The sequence below is a fragment of the Schistocerca piceifrons genome, chromosome 1 (genome assembly GCF_021461385.2).
Source record: "Schistocerca piceifrons isolate TAMUIC-IGC-003096 chromosome 1, iqSchPice1.1, whole genome shotgun sequence".
In the NCBI taxonomy this organism is placed as follows: Eukaryota; Metazoa; Arthropoda; class Insecta; order Orthoptera; family Acrididae; genus Schistocerca; species Schistocerca piceifrons.
Window position 1 is genome coordinate 1,015,120,996 of NC_060138.1, and position 20,215 is coordinate 1,015,141,210.

The 20,215-nt window shown below is 41.2% G+C and overlaps 1 protein-coding gene across 1 annotated transcript in view; it reads right to left on the bottom strand.

The window, feature by feature from the left end:
* The window catches only part of LOC124777211 (ketoacyl reductase HetN-like), a 346,039-nt gene that overhangs the window by 93,384 nt on the left and 232,440 nt on the right, over positions 1 to 20,215 (bottom strand). Inside the window, exon 4 of the mRNA XM_047252530.1 lies at positions 12,017 to 12,187. Within this exon, the coding sequence (XP_047108486.1) occupies positions 12,017 to 12,187 (171 nt within the window). The remainder of the gene's footprint in view (positions 1 to 12,016; positions 12,188 to 20,215) is intronic.

Here is a 20,215-nt window from a genome sequence, read left to right on the forward strand (position 1 = left end):
CCAAAAGAAGACTTGAAGATGATTATGAAGACTGTGAAGGGGGTATTAGCTACGGATCAGGAATGTTTTAATCTTCTTTCTCCGTTTCCCGTAAGTTTACTTTTTACTTCATCTAGGAACATTATCTCAGGTACTGGTCAACCTAGAAGTCTGAAATTTTTATGACGTAGTGACATAGGTCCCTATTACATACTGAAACAACGATTTTTTAATTACTTGATTTACAAAAGACTTAGGGGTGATAGTCTAGTAAAAAGCGATGGAAAAAATTTACTTAAAAATAAATGTACAATATCTCTGTAAGAAAATACTTTGACAATAAACTGTTGTTTCAGTATTGTTGTAACATATGAATGCACATACAGTAAAATTTTTACCTCTCTGTCTCCAGTAGTTTGTGAGAAAATGTTCCCTATAGTAGGCATATATTAACATTGCGGGGATAGGTGATTCCGTATCCCCTTAACAGCGTCTGAGTTAAATAGAGCATGGTCGAAGGGGACAAAGGAAAGATAAACAGAGAAGGCTGTCGCATATAAAGAAGGTGATACATTTAATCTTGCTCGACATTTTTTCATGAAGCGCCCAAAAAAGTCTTTATCTGCCAAGTGAAACATTATTTGTTGTATTCATGGACTGAGAACTAGGACTACCAACGAAATGCAGTCCAATTTTATGTTTCTTTTAAAATTTAATCCAAAATAGAATGAGTATGTTTACCACTGTCACAAAGTCTATACACCTACGTTAAGTAATTATTCAGAAGTTTTCCTGTAGATTTTATTTTGTTGTGAGAATAATAACCCTCACCATTCAAAACGTAAACTGTCACCTGTAGTCATTGGTACGATTTCAAGTAAAATCCCTCTTTCAGTGTTATTAACAAACCTTTTTATTTTCATGTTAGCTGTGCGTGCTCATACAGCCAGCCTCTTCGTTTGTATCTTTCATATTCATTTGTCTGCAAGCGCTGCCAACGGCAAGCTACCCCGTGGACGCGAAGTTTAACTGCACAAATAGTCACGGGTAATGTTGCCAGCACTGCAGGAAGCAGCTGACGCTGCCTTCCCCTCACCCCTCACCGCCAGAACCGCTCATAAAACCTATCGCTTACCACAAACACCGCGCGATTCGTCGACAGGCAGTAGAGGGAGGACTGAAGTGAAGGGAGAATGAGTGACGTAGCGCCGTTGTAGTGGGAGAGGGAGAGGGGAAGAGAGTGAGTGAACTAGAATAAAGTGTGGAGTGTGCTATCTGTGAAGAGTTTGAAGTACCAGTTCATTGAAATTGAGTGGTTAGTTCACACTTCACTGGAGTGAAGCGTTCATTTGAACGACTCATTCACGAGCTCCCCATCACTAGTACCTATCAGCTAGTTACTCTGACGTAGATGAGCAACACAAACTAAACGAATGGAGACATTTATTCCTAAGTCGGCGGCTATACTGTAAAGAGCACTAATTTTAAGAGTATATCATCAAGTTAAGCATATGCAGCTTTAAGAAAATGAGCGCATTGACGCAAGTAAACTATAAGGAGAGTAGAATACGCTAAATTTGTGAACTTAACACAATCCATTGAACGTACATAGTTATACTTATTTCTCAGTATTCAACGTAGAAGACAAGTTGAAAAGGGAAGTAACAACATGTACACTTGAAAGAACGCGATTAGCACATAACTTAAGAACTAAGCGACTTACATACAACACATAAGTGAGGGACGATGTGAAAGGTAGAATGAGATATAAACATAGAAAAATGCGTGTGACTGAGACGTAAACTATAAAATAACATATCGTACAAGATTTAGCGAGAGGAGCAGTTGTACACTTATAGAACTACACTTCTTTACAGACAACATTAGAAGTAGTGAGCTTAGTGTACAGGGAGAATACATATCCACAAATTTGTTATTACAGAACTCACCTATGTTAGTTGCTATTAATTACACGATACCTTATAGAATAAGCAGCAAAATAAAGCTGTAAACATGAATTGAACAACACGCTGGAGATAAGCTAAGTTAATACAAAAACCAACCAATACGCACACAACATAATTACATGAACTTAAAACAAAAGAACTGAGATAAGTACTGTATGTTTACAAAAGTGATATGGAGAAATAAATGAAATTTCACTGCTGGATAATATTTTGAAGTAGAGAGAGTGAAAGGCTTTATTAGGTTCGATTGAAGGTATTAATTAGTTAATCTACGTTCGTGGTGACGTACTGTGCATGGAGTGAATCTAGGAAGAGAATGAAAGTGTATTAGAGTAATACGAGTTCATTTATATTTGTGGGAAGAAATAAATAGGGCGGTGGTTCTAGTGCGAGAACCCTGTAGGTAGTACATGAGTATAAACGGCGATTTATGTGGAATATTTTTAATGAATAAGTATATGGGTATACGGCGATGAATATGAAGATTAATATTACAAGGGTACCAAGGAAAGGGCCACGAAGCCGACGTAAGAAAGAATACACTATATAGTTTAAAGTCTTAGAATGAATGGTTGTATGAGTGTGGAAAGCAAAGTATGATGATGCATGTACGGTAAGTAATTATGAAAACGAACATCACGAAGAAGCAGTGAGGAGTATAGAAGAAACAGTGAAGTCGATAGTAACAATGGTACATGATAACATTTAAAACACACCACAGCACAGTGATTTGCTACACAGACATCAGAATGTAAAACAACCTAGTATGAAAAATATTTCCTTAGAGACTAACTGTTACAGCTCGAGAAACTATAAGGTTAATATAAATGAAAATATGATACACGATTCGTATGAGGAATGAACACAAAATGCAGTGAAACAATATTTTCTACACTGAGTTCTTGACGCACGCAGGAGCGAAAGCATTATTTTAGCACATGCGCGTTCTTATTTAGCGATAATGAATTATGAGTGGAGCTAAACATGACAAAAATACGGTAAAATTATCAGTCACACGTCACAAAGGTAAACATGTACATGTCGTCGAATCAACAAGGCAGAAATATGGCTTGAAATATGTGTTCACGAATGTGGAATACTATAACGATTAACAAGCAGTGATGAAGTCAGGATTCTCAAGGGATAAAACATCCCCCACACTCGCTCACGAACGAGCACTTGTAAATATTATACATAGTATGAAGATTTATCAAATGCCAAGGATAGAATAAGTACACTAACGACGCACTACAAATAGCAATCCTAGGAGTAGCTTGATCTCTGAAGCAGACCTTAGCAAATCCTGTTTTCCATGTAGTGAGTAGTGCTGGAACGTATTTTCTATGTGTATTTGTTATGGTAAAAACGCGCAGGAGGTTGGGCCTGCAAGTCAAGAGAAAAGCAAAAATTCAGAACAAATGAGAGATTCCTTCTGATTTACTTATTAGTGGTGGTGGTGGTGGTGGTTAGTGTTTAACGTCCCGTCGACAACGAGGTCATTAGAGACGGAGCGCAAGCTCGGGTTAGGGAAGGATTGGGAAGGAAATCGGCCGTGCCCTTTCAAAGGAACCATCCCGGCATTTGCCTGAAACGATTTAAGGAAATCACGGAAAACCTAAATGAGGAAGGCCGGAGCCGGGATTGAACCGTCGTCCTCCCGCATGCGAGTCCAGTGTGCTAACCACTGCGCCACCTCGCTCGGTATTAGTGTGTAAGATGGATGATGCCTAACATGGAACCCATATAGGAAATGTGAATGTGACTTGTAGATTTATGTGTCAACTTTATTACTGCCAATGTCGATGTCTATGAAAATATGTATGTAGTATTTTCTATTGTAGTTATGGATGTAAAAACGCGCTGGAGGTCGGTCCTGCAAGACAATACCAAGAAAGAGCAAACATTCAGAACAAGTGCAAGATTCCTTCTAATTTACTTATTGCTGTGTCAGATGCTGCTTAACGTAGAGTCCATATACGAAATGTGAATGTGAATTGGACATTTATTTGCCAACTATATTATTGTTAATGTCGATGTCTATGTAAAATGTATGTATTGACTCTTTTCTTCTTTTCTATGTGTAGTTGTGGACGTAAAAACGCGCAGGAGGTCGGTCCTGCAAGACAAGAATAGAAAATGCCAATATTCAGAATAAATGAAAGATACCTCCTGATTTACATATTAAGTGTGTAAGAGGGTGCATGTCATGGAGTCCGTATATGAAATGTGAATGTGAACTGTAAATTTATGTGTCAACTCTATTATTGTCAATGTTTATGTCTATGTATGCACTATTATCAATTTTATGTGAGATTTTATTCTTGAAGAAGAACAACTTATGTGAAGTGCAACGCGACGGACGAGTAAAATACTCGCACGTGTGAAGTGATACAAAAATATTAAGGCCTAATAATATTGAAAATAACGGCTCAGCCGTAATATGGGCAAACGCTACAGTCTAGCAAAGTGAATACAGAGAGTGTGATGCGTGTGCGACAGAGATATCAGACGAAATCCGTATAACCACGAGTTGAGGTGTGAGAACCGCTGAGCTATAATGCACGACGGAAGATACGTGCGGCTCTTACCTTCAATGTCACTGGCCGAAAACCTCGCCCACGCGCGAGATGAGGTATTGGTGTTCTTCGGGTTGACCGTTGGAGCTGAATCCGTCGTATCCAGTCTCCGGACTGGAGGGCATATACAACACCGACTTCATGAGCCTGGAGCGACATTAGGCTAGGCGCAAATTGAGACGCGTATAGGACGTTTGACGTGACACGACACTACAGCGCGACACGCACGTGCCGCACGGGTCGCGCGGGTCCAGCGCATATTGCGCGCGTACAACATACTTCGCACGCGCCGACTGTCGACTCTCTGCGCTGACTATTCTCTGAAAATATATTTTGGTGGAACCCATTAACCCATCGTATTTTTAACGCTGAGCGATTGGAATGGAAACTTACCAAAGGATTTTATTCCTTCTCTTGATCTGTGCAGTATTAAAATAATGACGTGCGTTCCTTCAGGCGGAATGATAAGCACATGCCAGATACTGGTTACTCACCTATGGTTTGCCAAACTGACAATGTGTGATCGCGAATAAAATAGTTGTTATTGAGAAAAATAAACAATGGATCTGTCTCACAACACAATGGTCAGTGTATTGTCAGCAGCGAAGGATAATGAGAGCGACAGGAATGCACAAGCTAGCCATGTGTGCCTTGTGAGTTGGAGTTCGAAAAACATTGTCATGAAAGTAGATCTGCCTCTGTCAGCAGTACATTTCAACAAATTAAATATATCTAGTCATAACACTCTTTTCGGATACTCCTACTTTCGTAATAATACCGATCATTTTCTTCATTTGTGTAGCCTGTTGTATAATTAGTTTATTAATGCTGATAATGTCCCTGCAATAATTGAAATGCTTTTTCTCATCACGGCTAACCAATTAAAACATTGCTATTTGTGACTGCTTTTCGACTGTTTCTAGCTTATAGCGGAAATATGATGTTCACATGCAGGTAGTACAGTGTGTCGTATTACCTTATTACATCCATATCAGAGTAATCACAGTGAGACTTCTATACTTCAGATCTTGGACGCTTTTTCCCAGAAGCACAAAGGGATGACACCTGTGGAGGTTATCCCTTTCTAAATTTTTGCAACAGATCGTACAGATACGCCAGCATACTAGGCAGCGAGAAGAAAATCTTATTTTACTCTCCTGCCTTGATTCTTAATCACATGATTTTGTAATATTCCTTGCTTCCTTATTCACTACCCTCTGTCCCTTACTGCGATCTGAAAACATCGCGGAGGCATATGATGCAATTCAAGCGACCAATGGCTCATCAGTTACTGAGTATGCATTTTTCTTGACAGAAGAAAAACAAAACAAAACTATACAGATATAAATAACAGAAAAGTATAACGCACTAACGAAAAAAGCTGGAGCATTTAAATGGCGAAAAACGAAACACTACCCAAAGGCAATAAAATGTAGTACACAGTAAGGCAAAATTCCTCCCCCCATGAACCATGGACCTTGCCGTTGGTGGGGAGGCTTGCGTGCCTCAGCGATACAGATAGCCGTACCGTAGGTGCAACCACAACGGAGGGGTATCTGTTGAGAGGCCAGACAAACGTGTGGTTCCTGAAGAGGGGCAGCAGCCTTTTCAGTAGTTGCAAGGGCAACAGTCTGGATGATTGACTGATCTGGCCTTGTAACAATAACCGAAACGGCCTTGCCGTGCCGGTACTGTGAACGGCTGAAAGCAAGGGGAAACTACAACCGTAATTTTTCCCGAGGGCATGCAGCTTTACTGTATGATTACATGATGATGGCCTCCTCTTGGGTAAAATATTCCGGAGGTAAAATAGTCCCCCATTCGGATCTCCGGGCGGGGACTACTCAAGAGGATGTCGTTATCAGGAGAAAGAAAACTGGCGTTCTACGGATCGGAGCGTGGAATGTCAGATCCCTTAATCGGGCAGGTAGGTTAGAAAATTTAAAAAGGGAAATGGATAGGATGAAGTTAGATATTGTGGGAATAGTGAAGTTCGGTGGCAGGAGGAACAAGACTTCTGGTCAGGTGACTACAGGGTTATAAACACAAAATCAAATAGGGGTAATGCAGGAGTAGGTTTAATAATGAATAGGAAAATAGGAATGCGGGTAAGCTACTACAAACAGCATAGTGAACGCATTATTGTGGCCAAGATAGATACGAAGCCCACACCTACTACAGTAGTACAAGTTTATATGCCAACTAGCTCTGCAGATGACGAAGACATTGAAGAAATGTATGATCAAATAAAAGAAATTATTCAGATTGTGAAGGGAGACGAAAATTTAATAGTCATGGGTGACTGGAATTCGAGTGTAGGAAAAGGGAGAGAAGGAAACATAGTAGGTGAATATGGATTGGGGGACAGGAATGAAAGAGGAAGCCGCCTGGTAGAATTTTGCACAGAGCACAACATAATCATAACTAACATTTGGTTTAAGAATCATGAAAGAAGGTTGTATACATGGAAGAACCCTGGAGATACTAAAAGGTATCAGATAGATTATATAATGGTAAGACAGAGATTTGGGAACCAGGTTTTAAATTGTAAGACATTTCCAGGGGCAGATGTGGACTCTGACCACAATCTATTGGTTATGACCTGTAGATTAAAACTGAAGAAACTGCAAAAAGGTGGGAATTTAAGGAGATGGGACCTGGATAAACTGAAAGAACCAGAGGTTGTACAGAGATTCAGGGAGAGCATAAGGGAGCAATTGACAGGAATGGGGGAAATAAATACGGTAGAAGAAGAATGGGTAGCTTTGAGGGATGAAGTAGTGAAGGCAGCAGAGGATCAAGTAGGTAAAAAGACGAGGGCTAGTAGAAATCCTTGGGTAACAGAAGAAATATTGAATTTAATTGATGAAAGGAGAAAATATAAAAATGCAGTAAGTGAAACAGGCAAAAAGGAATACAAACGTCTCAAAAATGAGATCGACAGGAAGTGCAAAATGGCTAAGCAGGGATGGCTAGAGGACAAATGTAAGGATGTAGAGGCCTATCTCACTAGAGGTAAGATAGATACCGCCTACAGGAAAATTAAAGAGACCTTTGGAGATAAGAGAACGACTTGTATGAATATCAAGAGCTCAGATGGAAACCCAGTTCTAAGCAAAGAAGGGAAAGCAGAAAGGTGGAAGGAGTATATAGAGGGTCTATACAAGGGCGATGTACTTGAGGACAATATTGTGGAAATGGAAAAGGATGTAGATGAAGATGAAATTGGAGATACGATACTGCGTGAAGAGTTTGACAGAGCACTGAAAGACCTGAGTCGAAGCAAAGCCCCCGGAGTAGACAATATTCCATTGGAACTACTGACGGCCGTGGGAGAGCCAGTCCTGACAAAACTCTACCATCTGGTGAGGAAGATGTATGAAACAGGCGGAATACCCTCAGTCTTCAAGAAGAATATAATAATTCCAATCCCAAAGAAAGTAGGTGTTGACAGATGTGAAAATTACCGAACTATCAGCTTAATAAGTCACAGCTGCAAAATACTAACACGAATTCTTTACAGACGAATGGAAAACTAGTAGAAGCCAACCTCGGGGAAGATCAGTTTGGATTCCGTAGAAACACTGGAACACGTGAGGCAATACTGACCTTACGACTTATCTTAGAAGAAAGATTTAGGAAAGGCAAACCTACGTTTCTAGCATTTGTAGACTTAGAGAAAGCTTTTGACAATGTTGACTGGAATACTCTCTTTCAAATTCTAAAGGTGGCAGGGGTAAAATACAGGGAGCGAAAGGCTATTTACAATTTGTACAGAAACCAGATGGCAGTTATAAGAGTCGAGGGACATGAAAGGGAAGCAGTGGTTGGGAAGGGAGTAAGACAGGGTTGTAGCCTCTCCCCGATGTTGTTCAATCTGTATATTGAGCAAGCAGTAAAGGAAACAAAAGAAAAATTCGGAGTAGGTATTAAAATTCATGGAGAAGAAATAAAAACTTTGAGGTTCGCCGATGACATTGTAATTCTGTCCGAGACAGCAAAGGACTTGGAAGAGCAGTTGAATGGAATGGACAGTGTCTTGAAAGGAGGATATAAGATGAACATCAACAAAAGCAAAACAAGGATAATGGAATGTAGCATAATTAAGTCGGGTGATGCTGAGGGAATTAGATTAGGAAATGAGGCACTTAAAGTAGTAAAGGAGTTTTGCTATTTGGGGAGCAAAATAACTGATAATGGTCGAAGTAGAGAGGATATAAAATGTAGGCTGGCAATGGCAAGGAAAGCGTTTCTGAAGAAGAGAAATTTGTTAACATCCAGTATTGATTTAAGTGTCAGGAAGTCATTTCTGAAAGTATTCGTATGGAGTGTAGCCATGTATGGAAGTGAAACATGGACGATAAATAGTTTGGACAAGAAGAGAATAGAAGCTTTCGAAATGTGGTGCTACAGAAGAATGCTGAAGATTAGATGGGTAGATCACATAACTAATGAGGAAGTATTGAATAGGATTGGGGAGAAGAGAAGTTTGTGGCACAACTTGACCAGAAGAAGGGATCGGTTGGTAGGACATGTTCTGAGGCATCAAGGGATCACCAATTTAGTATTGGAGGGCAGCGTGGAGGGTAAAAATCGTAGAGGGAGACCAAGAGATGAATACACTAAGCAGATTCAGAAGGATGTAGGTTGCAGTAGGTACTGGGAGATGAAAAAGCTTGCACAGGATAGAGTAGCATGGAGAGCTGCATCAAACCAGTCTCAGGACTGAAGACCACAACAACAACAAGGCAAAAGTTATCGTATGGGCACTACTACCACTGCTCATATGCGCCGTTTCGATGTGAGCATATGGCCTGGTTACTTTACCGCTCCCCCCTCAGATTTCCCACGGTGCTAGCGGGGCATGCGCGACGCGCGGCGCCAGAAACTGCCACAACCAGTGTGTTCCCGGGCAGTGCTGCTGCTCACGTGGCGCTTGCGTCACTGCGTCGGGCGCGTTAAACAATGAGCTGCTGCTGGCCGTAAGTGCAGCGAACAATGAGATAACGTGTGCCGAAAGGACAGCTTCTCAGAATGGCTAATGAACCAAAAGCCAAGGAGAAAAACACTTTTTAAAATATAGTGAAAGGACAATTTAAGAAATGTAACATTTTCCCCCTGGTAATACTGCTTAACAAATGTAAGGAGAAATAAGAGACTAAGACGTTAGCACGCCATGGACGTGCGATATGTAATATGAATATATGTGAATGTAATTACGTGATATAAGCATATGTGAAGGTATTTATTTGTATGAATTTGTAATGGCCGAGAAAATGAGCTTTGTAGATATACTTGTAGTAGCATAAGGGTATTAAAACTCCATTGACGTGCACCAAGTGACTGAACTATAAGCCCCAAGGTTAATAAGGCTACTGTATACTGTCTCCCTAAGTAACGGGACTTATTTCCGACAGTATACAGTAGGGGGGCATTTGTGATAAACCTTTTGCATTTCCTTTATGTTTTCGTCTTCTTTAAAGGCAAAAAGAGAAGATGAAGCGGTAGCCCATCATAGAGCCTATGCCTACCGTCATGTATTTTTTGACTTTCAGTTGTTAAAAAACTGAGGATTTTTTCTGGTACTAGTAGGAGGAAGGAAGGATTCGCGCTCAGCTAGTGAACGAGGGAGAAGCACGCCATTTTTAGCCAGTAATTGTAGACCGCCATTTTGGGGTCGCTATGAATTAAGTGGGGAGTATGTATTTCATATGTGCACCGTTTGGAAAAAATACAGTATTATTTTATTAATAGGAAGGTCGTGTGAGTTGTTACTTCAAATAGTACAATAATTACAAGAACTGAAGCCCACCTGTGTAATTTGGAAAATTACGAAGGTCCGATAAGCTTAATGGGAACACGGTCAAGACTTCGAAGGTGAACACGGCGACCAAACGTAGCATTATAAAGAATGGTAAGCACAAATCTACAGCGGAGAAAGAAACTACTTCGCCCTGCAAAATAATATGAACTAATACGAACTTATTTCAAATGGTTCAAATGGCTCTGAGCACCGTGGGACTTAACATCTATGGTCATCAGTCCCCTAGAACTTAGAACTACTTAAACCTAACGAACCTCTGGACATCACGAACTTATTTCCAGGCATAGCTCAGCTTATTGTGCTTGTCATTCATGCCGAAAAATTAATCTCATTAATTCAATACATTTTAAAAAGCCACGCACTTCAACATTTTATTATCATCTATTCCATTGAAACTTCCTGGCAGATTAAAACTGTGTGCCCGACCGAGACTCGAACACGGGACCTTTGCCTTTCGCGGGCAAGTGCTCTACCATCTGAGCTACCGAAGCACGACTGACGCCCAGTCCTCACAGATTTACTTCTGCCAGTATCTCGTCTCCTACCTTCCAAACTTTACAGTAGCTCTCCTGCGAACCTTGCAGTACTAGCACTCCTGAAAGAAAGGATATTGCGAAGACATGGCTTAGCCACAGCCTGGGGGATGTTTCCAGAATGAGATTTTCACTCTGCAGCGGAGTGTGCGCTGATATGAAACTTCCTGGCAGATTAAAACTGTGCCGGATAAAGACTCGAACTCGGGACTTTGACTTTCGCAGGCAAGTGCTCTACCATCTGAGCTACCCAAGCACGACTCACGCTACGTCTACAGACGTTAAAGTAACCTCTGGCGTGCCACAGGGGAGTGTTATGGGACCATTGCTTTTCACAATATATATAAATGACCTAGTAGATAGTGTCGGAAGTTCCATGCGGCTTTTCGCGGATGATGCTGTAGTATACAGAGAAGTTGCAGCATTAGAAAATTGCAGCGATATGCGCGAAGATCTGCAGCGGATAGGCACTTGGTGCAGGGAGTGGCAACTGACCCTTAACATAGACAAATGTAACGTATTGCGAATACATAGAAAGAAGGATCCTTTATTGTATGATTATATGATAGCGGAACGGACACTGGTAGCAGTTACTTCTGTAAAATATCTGGGAGTATATGTACGGAACGATTTGAAGTGGAATGATCATATAAAATTAATTGTTGGTAAGGCGGGTACCAGGTTGAGATTCAATAGGAGAGTCCTTAGAAAATGTAGTCCATCAACAAAGGAGGTGGCTTACAAAACACTCGTTCGACCTATACTTGAGTATTGCTCATCAGTGTGGGATCCGTACCAGGTCGGGTTGACGGAGGAGATAGAGAAGATCCAAAGAAGGGCGGCGCGTTTCGTCACAGGTTATTTGGTAAGCGACCTGAACCGGAAAGGGAGGTAATGACAGTGACACGTAAAGTGCCCTCCGCCATACACCGTTGGGTGGCTTGCGGAGTATAAATGTAGATGTAGATACTGTTGAGTTTACATACGTGTGCGTTCTGCATACTGTTGTGTGTGTATTAGCAGGTGGCGATAGTAGGCGGACAAGGTTTAATTATTAAAGTATTGGCGGTGACAGTGGACTACGAGTAAAAACTGGTAAAGACGTGTAGGGAGGTGGGGCGGTAGAAAGGCACTCACCCAGAACTGCGCGGCGAGCTGGTCGTAGGCGTCCGCGCCGCGCCGCGGTGGGGCCGCCAGCACGAGCACGTGGACGGCGTGGTGGCGCGCGAGGACGGCCCGCGACAGCTGCAGCACCTGCTGCCGGTCCCCGAGGTCGCACGCGAGCGCCTCCGCCGCGCCCGGACCAACCTGCCACAGAGCGCCCCACATGTCCAGCACTGCCTCCTGCCTACGTCCGCAACATGGAGGTAGAATAAGGGGAGATAGCGCTACAGACTAAAGCCGCCGGCACACGGACCGTGCATCCGAACGTTGAGCGTGCCGAGTTTCTGACGTCATAGCGTGGAATAGCACGTTCGGGAGTCTTTCCGAACGTGCAGCGCAATATCTGGCGTGTCAGATATTCTGAGCGTGCGTCTGAGCGTTGACCAATGAGATGGCACAACGCCACGTATTTCACACGCACGCCGTCTCCCTTCAGTACAGAGTTATGAGGCGCCATATTGGGATTCATTTCAAGCCTATATGTATATATGCCGTTTCTGAGCACCAGCAAATTGAGAATCACTGGAAAACCCGTTGTTAGTTGTGTGATTCGTTCCAATAAAATAATGAAAACGTCATATTCGTGACAAAAGAATTATTGTAACTTGCATATTATGAGAGTAGGCTATTTGAAGGCAGCGACACACTGAAGAGCCACCCAAAACGCATTGTTCTTGGTATAATTTGTTATAATTAAATTTCAATTAGTAACATAATTATCTGCGATAAACGTTTTTAGCAAGACGTAACATAATATGACTAAGTACAATGACTATATTGTTGGTTTAACGTAATGAGTAGCGTCCCTGTCCCGCATGAGATTTTGTTGAGGTGGTGGATCGCGTCTTGACACTCACAATTTTTTTTTCCTAACATTCGCGTTTTTACTAGGTTCTGATACTTTATTATTAGTTTAATATAAGTATATGCTATAATATTTGATGTTACATAAATATTAGTTCGCCTTTTTTGGAGGGGTGACTTTGTTCGATTGGCTTAATCTACAGGACAGCTTGAGCTACTTGTATAAAGATATTTTGCTCCTTTTCCTTTTACGCTTCGTAATTCACAATTTGCAGGGGTACTGCTACTGGGTAGGAACAGTGATGAAGTAAGACTGACTAACCTTGGGGTTTTACTAACATTTTGGAATGATGAAATAATGTTTATCTTATGCGGGAAGTATTCCAAATTTGTACCGCACTGTCTGTAATGGAACTTTTATAAATCTGTGTCCTTATTGATTGGACATGGTACTTTCCTTTTCGTGGACGATGGAGGAAATGTGCGTTTTAATAGAGCTAACGTGGGAATTTTACGCGCGCCCGTTGGGTGAACAGTGTGATTTACGAACTAGAAACATCCCTCAAACTGCCGCTGGAGTGCGTTGCGATCGCGTATACCACGTTGGGGCCCACGTACCGTATGCACAAGTCCCATCGTTCCTGAGCGTTCAGCAGCATGTTGAACTCGGCACGCTCAACGTTAACGTTCGACAGCACGGTCCGTGTGCCGACGGCTTTACGCTGTACGTTGTTTTGAAGCCAGTGGGCGGGGCCTGCCGCCATCTTGGATCCCCCAAAACATTAGCAGACGATTGTTTACAATTCCTTCTTGTTCGTTATTTCTGTCGTGTGCACGCGATATTTATTTTATATAGTAAATGTTACACTGTTTTAGTGAACAACACAGCATGAGGAACGCAACTTCAAACGTTTTTCTGGTCTTAAATGCGTATTCGATACAGTAATACGACACGAAAATATGATGCTTATGGCCTCAGTATTGTAATTCTTTTTTGTTTATACACTTCGAACAACCGAGAAGTACGTGCTATGAAAAGCGTGCTTTCGTAACCCATTTCTATTCACTTTCATTGTGTTTGTGTCGATAATCGATAAAGCCAGAACTCCAAAAGCAATGATTGATAGTTTAGAGGCACCGATTTGTATTCGTTGCATTTTCAAGTGAAATGCAAATTTTAAATGTTCAAGTTTGCAAGAAACTTGCCTTATTTCCTTTGGTGTCCCATAGATGTATGCACGGATGATATAAACAAGACAGCTGTCATGTCAATAAAGTGAAAGATTCGTCAAATTACTAAGGAAAAGAACGGAATTTAAGATTGTCAGACCCATTGTAGTTTACACATCTGCTTTGTTTTTAAATTGTACCTACCAAGTGACATTCAGTGTGGCAAATAACAGCGATTTACAGGGTAACACGACAACACAGTGATTAATGTAATGATCTAAATAGCCTGGACATTGATAGGGAACTTTGCTTTGACAAATATGTAACCCTTTAAGTACTTATAATTTAACCACTGTAACAGGTGTTCCACACATTTTACTGAAGATTTAATTGACTACATGTAGTTACATTACTTCTATATTAAATTATCGCATTTTAAAACATCAGTCCCCATTTCCAGGATATTTCTTGCCAGGACTTTTCAGTTACTTGAGAATAACCAAACAATGAAAACCAAGTGTATTGCTCACCTCCAGAGAGCTCTTCACGTTGGATTGATAAGAAATCTAAAGTCAAATCACAGAAATAAAACTATGCTGTAAAACTTTACAGTGGATCAGAATTTTAAGTATATATAAGAAAATAGCGCTTAAGTAAGTCCACTTACGAATGAAATGTGATTTGTTTAATCTTTAGATTACAATCAGAACGATTAGTACACCAGTAAGCGACGCAAGCCGGCATTTTTTATCAAAACACTTCACGACTACACGAAATCAAATTACCTGAAGCGAATGTTTTGAGGTAGCTAACATGGCGGATCTTCACCTGGGTCGGCTTCAAGTTTGTGACGTCATGACAACTCCTCTTATTTTTACCTCCATGGTTCGCAACGTCTCCTCCCGTTCCAACTATGACTGTTGATATTTTTAAAAATATCGCGAATCCGATATATCGATTTTAAAAAATATCGTCGTCGGTCATCGACATATCGAAAAAATTATCATAAATCAAAAGAAGAAAAATCGACGTATCGGCCTAGAAAAATATCGGCTGCACATTGTAAATATACTGCCAGTTTTAAAGCTGTATATTTAAGTATTGATTTGTTATTAGATATTCTATGCATCAACAAGCTAGCGACCTTGCTACTCTCTCAGAGCAAGAATTGAAAGGAAAACGATGCACGTTCACGCTTGAGATAACTACAGGGTGGCGCACGAAATGTGTTACCAATTGTTTCTTTCACAATTTACGACGCACATTAAATATCCCGCTGGGATCTCTACAGCAGTACCAGCAGAGCGTGGAAAAACAAATGAGTTACGAAATGACGTGTAATTCACGATACTGCCGCTAGGAGACTAGTAAGCACCAGTGGCTGACAATGGAAGACTGACGACACAGCAACGATCGGAAATTGTGTTACTTTTTCATGAAACGAAAAGCCTTGTTGTGACTCAGAGGCGTTTTCGACAACAGTTTAACACACGATGGGCCCCTTTCAAGAAGACAATCCACAGGTTGTACGATAAATTTGTACAGAAAGGAACAGTATTGGAAGCGAAGTGACCTCGGCCTTAAGCCTGTTTGTTCGCCGGAGAATATTGAAGCGGTACGAGTTGCTGTACAGAGAAGTCCCGGGAAATCGTGTAGAAAGGCACCAGTGCACCTGGGAATATCCAGACGCTCCGTTCATCGCATTCTTAAAAGTGACCTCCATATGTACCCATACAATATGACCTGTGCACAGAACCTCACTGAAGAACACAAGCAGCAGAGACTACTGTTTGCTCAGTGGGGGGAAGATACGGAAGAAACTCTCAACAACGTTTGGTTTTCAGACAAGGCGCATTTTCATTTAGACGGTGTGGTTAACAAACGAAATGTACGCTTTTGGGCTTTGCCTTGCCCTTCAACACGCAGTGGTTCATGCAAGATGGAGCAACGCCAAATACTGCAAACGATGTGTTGGAGTTTTTACTCGAGCATTTCGACATGCGGATCATTTCACTCAGGTTTCCAGGTTGCTTCAATGGCGGAAAAAATTGGCGCCCCAATAGTCCAGACCTCAATGCATGTGACTTTTTTCTTTGGGGGTACCGGATTTGTCCCTCACACGTCTCCGTCCACTGCAGAAACGAGTCTTGTCATTTATATATGAAGATGGCGCAGGGGCACTACGAATGTAGTGTGTGGACATAGAGTTGGGTATGTGGGTCTCACGGGGAGCGTGCAAGGGATAAATCCCTGCAGTCGCATTATCCTTTGTACCCTCAGTGGCTCAGATGCATCAGCTTAGGGTCTTGATTTAATTACAGCCGGCACGGTAGCTCAGCGTGTTCGGTCACAGAACTGGTTGGCCTCTGTAATAAAAAAACTGAGTGGAAGGATCAACAAACGAACTTTAACGGATGTTATGTGACGTCCGCAATTACCAAACACAACGATAAAGAGAGAGAGAGAGAGAGAGAGAGATGGATAATATGACGTCCGCAACGACCAAACACAACGATAAAAAAGAGAGAGAGAGATGGATAGAGCATCTGCCATGTAATCAGGAGATCCCGGGTTCGAGTCCCACCTGTCGACAGCTTAGGGTCTCGATTTAAATATCATTTCATTTTTGTTCATTATTTTCAGCAACTGTTTTTGAAGAATGCTGATGTAAAGAAATAACACACCAGTGGCAATAAAAATTGGTTTTTAATGCAACCGGTGATCTGTTTCTTCACATCGCAAATTTTGTTATTCCGTTCACACCGCCACCTCCCAGTGCAGTCAGACTTCTTTTGTGCCACTTATACTTGCTTCACACTGTCAACGAGAAAGACTGGATGTGTTGAAAGCTCAAAAAGTAGTAAGAGTCCTTCACACAGTAAAGTAAAATTATGTTCTACTACAATTTCAAAAGAACTTCTTCAAGTATTTGCGGAAAGTTGTGAATAAAATATAATATAAAATAAAAATATCGGCACTCTATACAGCCGCTTTCATATCGATATATCGGGGGGAAAATATCGCCGATATATAACGAAGTTTATTGGAAAAATATCGATATATCAATATTTTATAAGCAGCCTTAGTTCCAACCCGCTCTGCGCAGTGCCTATACTACTGTTTATTAGGTAGGTGCATAAGTTCGTAGCGTTTTTGTTTTGCATGTTAGAATTTCGGTTGTTATAGAGTTATTTATTGATTGTCATTTTTATTTGTACTTCACTCTGCTATTTGAGTTTACATACTGTCATTTCATCATTTGAAGGTAGTGAGTCGAGCTGTGAACGCTAGAAAATGGAATGTCAAATGGAGAAGTCGGAACGATCCCGACATATTCTTGTATTTGAAGTCAGTAGAGGTGTGACAGCAGCAAAGGTAGCCAGATGCATTTGCGCCGTGTATGGGGATAATGCCATTGGACGGAGCATGGTAAGAAAATGGTTTCCTCGTTTAAGGGAGGTTTTTTGACATTACTGGCTCTTCACGTTCAGCAAGACGTTTGCGGGTTTTTTATGAAGATCTTTTAAACGCATGGCGTGCACTGGGCGGCTGTTGGTTGGTTTGTGGGATTCAAGGAACCAGACTGCTAGGGCCATCGGTCCCCTGGGCGGTTGTGTTAGGTTAGAGAGCCACAGGGAAACACAGAAACGGATTTAGTCTCAAAGGGTGGAGGTCGAACACAGGAAGAACGTAGATCTAGGAACCATAGCTATAACAGTTGTAAATTGTCGTACCTGTGTTGGGAAAATACCAGAGCTCCAGTCGCTAATAGAAAGCACTGATGTCCAAATCGTTATTGGCACCGAAAGCTGGCTAAAGCCGGAGATAAGTTCAGCCGAAATTTTTGCGAAGGACGTAACAGTGGCCAGAAAGGATAGACTAAATGCAGTGGGCAGTGGTGTCTTTGTTGTGTTAGAAGTAGTTTATCTTGTAGCGAAATTGAAGAAGATAGTCCTTGTGAGTAAGTATGGGAATAAAATAATTGGATCCTTTTTACCAACCTCTCAGCTCAGATGATACAATTGCTGAAAGGTTCAAAGAAAACTTCAGTCTAATTTCAAACACATACCCGACTCATACAGTTATAGCTGGCGAAGACTTCAATTTATACTCTGTATATGGACGAAAATATATGTTTAAATCCGGGGGTACGCATAAAACATCATCCGAATTTGTGGAAAACGCATTCTCTGAAAATTATTTCGAGCTACTAGTTCATGAGCCCACTCGAATAATAAACGGTTATGAAAATACACTTTACCTCTTGGCCACAAATAATCCTGAACTAATAACGGGCATCAAATCGGTCAGAGGGATTAACGAACACACCGCTGTCGTACCGAGACTGAATACCGTAACTCCCAAATCTTCCAAAAGTAAACGAAAAATATATAAATTAAAAAAAAACGATAAAATTTCGCCTTTCTGAAAGACAATGTAAAAGTAAACCAGATGTGGCTTGAATTCAAAGAAATAGTATCGACAGCGATTGAGAGATTTATACCAACGAAATTGACAAACGATGGAGATGATCCCTCATGATACACAAAACAGGTCAGAACGCTGTTGCAGAAACAAATTCAAACAAACGCAAAATTGGCGATCTTTCACAGAAGCTCATAATAGTCGAAACCTGGCACAAAGTTCAAAGAGGCTCTGGTCGTATGTAAGGTATGCTGGCCAACAAAACACAATCAATGCCTTCTCTGCACGATAACAATGGAAATACTATCGATGACAGTGCTGCTAAAGCAGAGTTACTAAACACAGCCTTCCGAAATTCCTTCACCAAAGAAGACGAAGTAAATATACCAGAATTCAAATCAAGAACAGATGCGAACTCGAATAATTTAGAATTAGATGTACTCGGAGTGGTGAAGCAACTTAAATCACTTAATAAAAGCGTCTTCCATTCCAGGTGTATACCAACTAGGTTCCTTTCAGAGTACGCTGAGCTCAATAGATCCATACTTAACAATCATAGACAACAACTCGCTCGACGAAAGGTATGTACCCAAAGATTGGAAAGCTGCACAGGTCACACCAATTTTGAAGGAAGGTAGTACGAGTAATCCACTAAATTAGAGACCCTTATCATTAACGTCGTTATGCCGCAGGGTTTTGGAACATTTGTTGTGTTCGAACATTATGAATTACCTTCAAAAGGACGGTCTGTTGACACATAGTCAACACAGATTTATAAAGCATTGTATCCTCACGAACTGTTAAGTGCTATCGACGAGGGATTTCAGATTTCTAGATTTCCAGAAGGCCTTTGACACCGTACCTCACTAGCGGTTCGTAATCAAATTTCGTGCGTATTGAATATCGTCTCAGTTATATGTCTGGATTCGTGTTTTACTGTCAGAGAGGTCACTGTTCGTGATAACTGACAGAAAGTCATCGAGTAAAACAGAAGTGATTTCTGGCATTCTCCGAGGTAGTGTTACAAGCACTCTGTTGTTCCTTATCTATAAAAACTATTTAGGAGACAATCTGAGCAGCCATCTTAGGTCATCAGAAGTTCAAAACAAATTGGAAAACGACTTAGACAAGATATCTGTTTGCTGCGAAAATCGGCAATTAATCTCAAACAACGGAAAGTGTGAGGTCCTCCACGTGAGTGCTAAAAGAAATCCGTTAAACTTTGATTAAACGATAAATCAATCAAATCTGAAGGCTGTAATTCAACTGAATACCTAGGAATTACAATTATGACAATTTAAATTGGAAAGAACGCAGAGATAACGTTGTAGGGGAGGTGAAGCAAAGACTGCGTTTCATTGGCAAACCACTTAGAAGATGCAACAAATCTACTAAAGAAACTGTCTACACAACGCTTGTCCTTTCTATTCTGGAGTGCTGCTGTGCGGTGTGGGAGCCTTACAAGACAGGATTAACGGAATACATCGAGAAAGTTCAAAGAAGGACAGCAAGTTTTGTATTATCGAGAGATAGGGGAGAAAGTGTCACGGACGTGATACAGGATTTGTTCTGGACAAAACAAAGACGTTTCTCGTTTGACGGCATCTTCTCACGAAATTTCAATCACCAGCTTTCTCCTCCGAATGCGAAAATATTTTCTTGACGCCGACCTGCATAGGGAGAAAAGATCATCATAATGAAATAAGGAAATCAGGGCTCTCCCTGAAAAATATACACTACTGGCCATTAAAATTGCTACATCACGAAGATGAC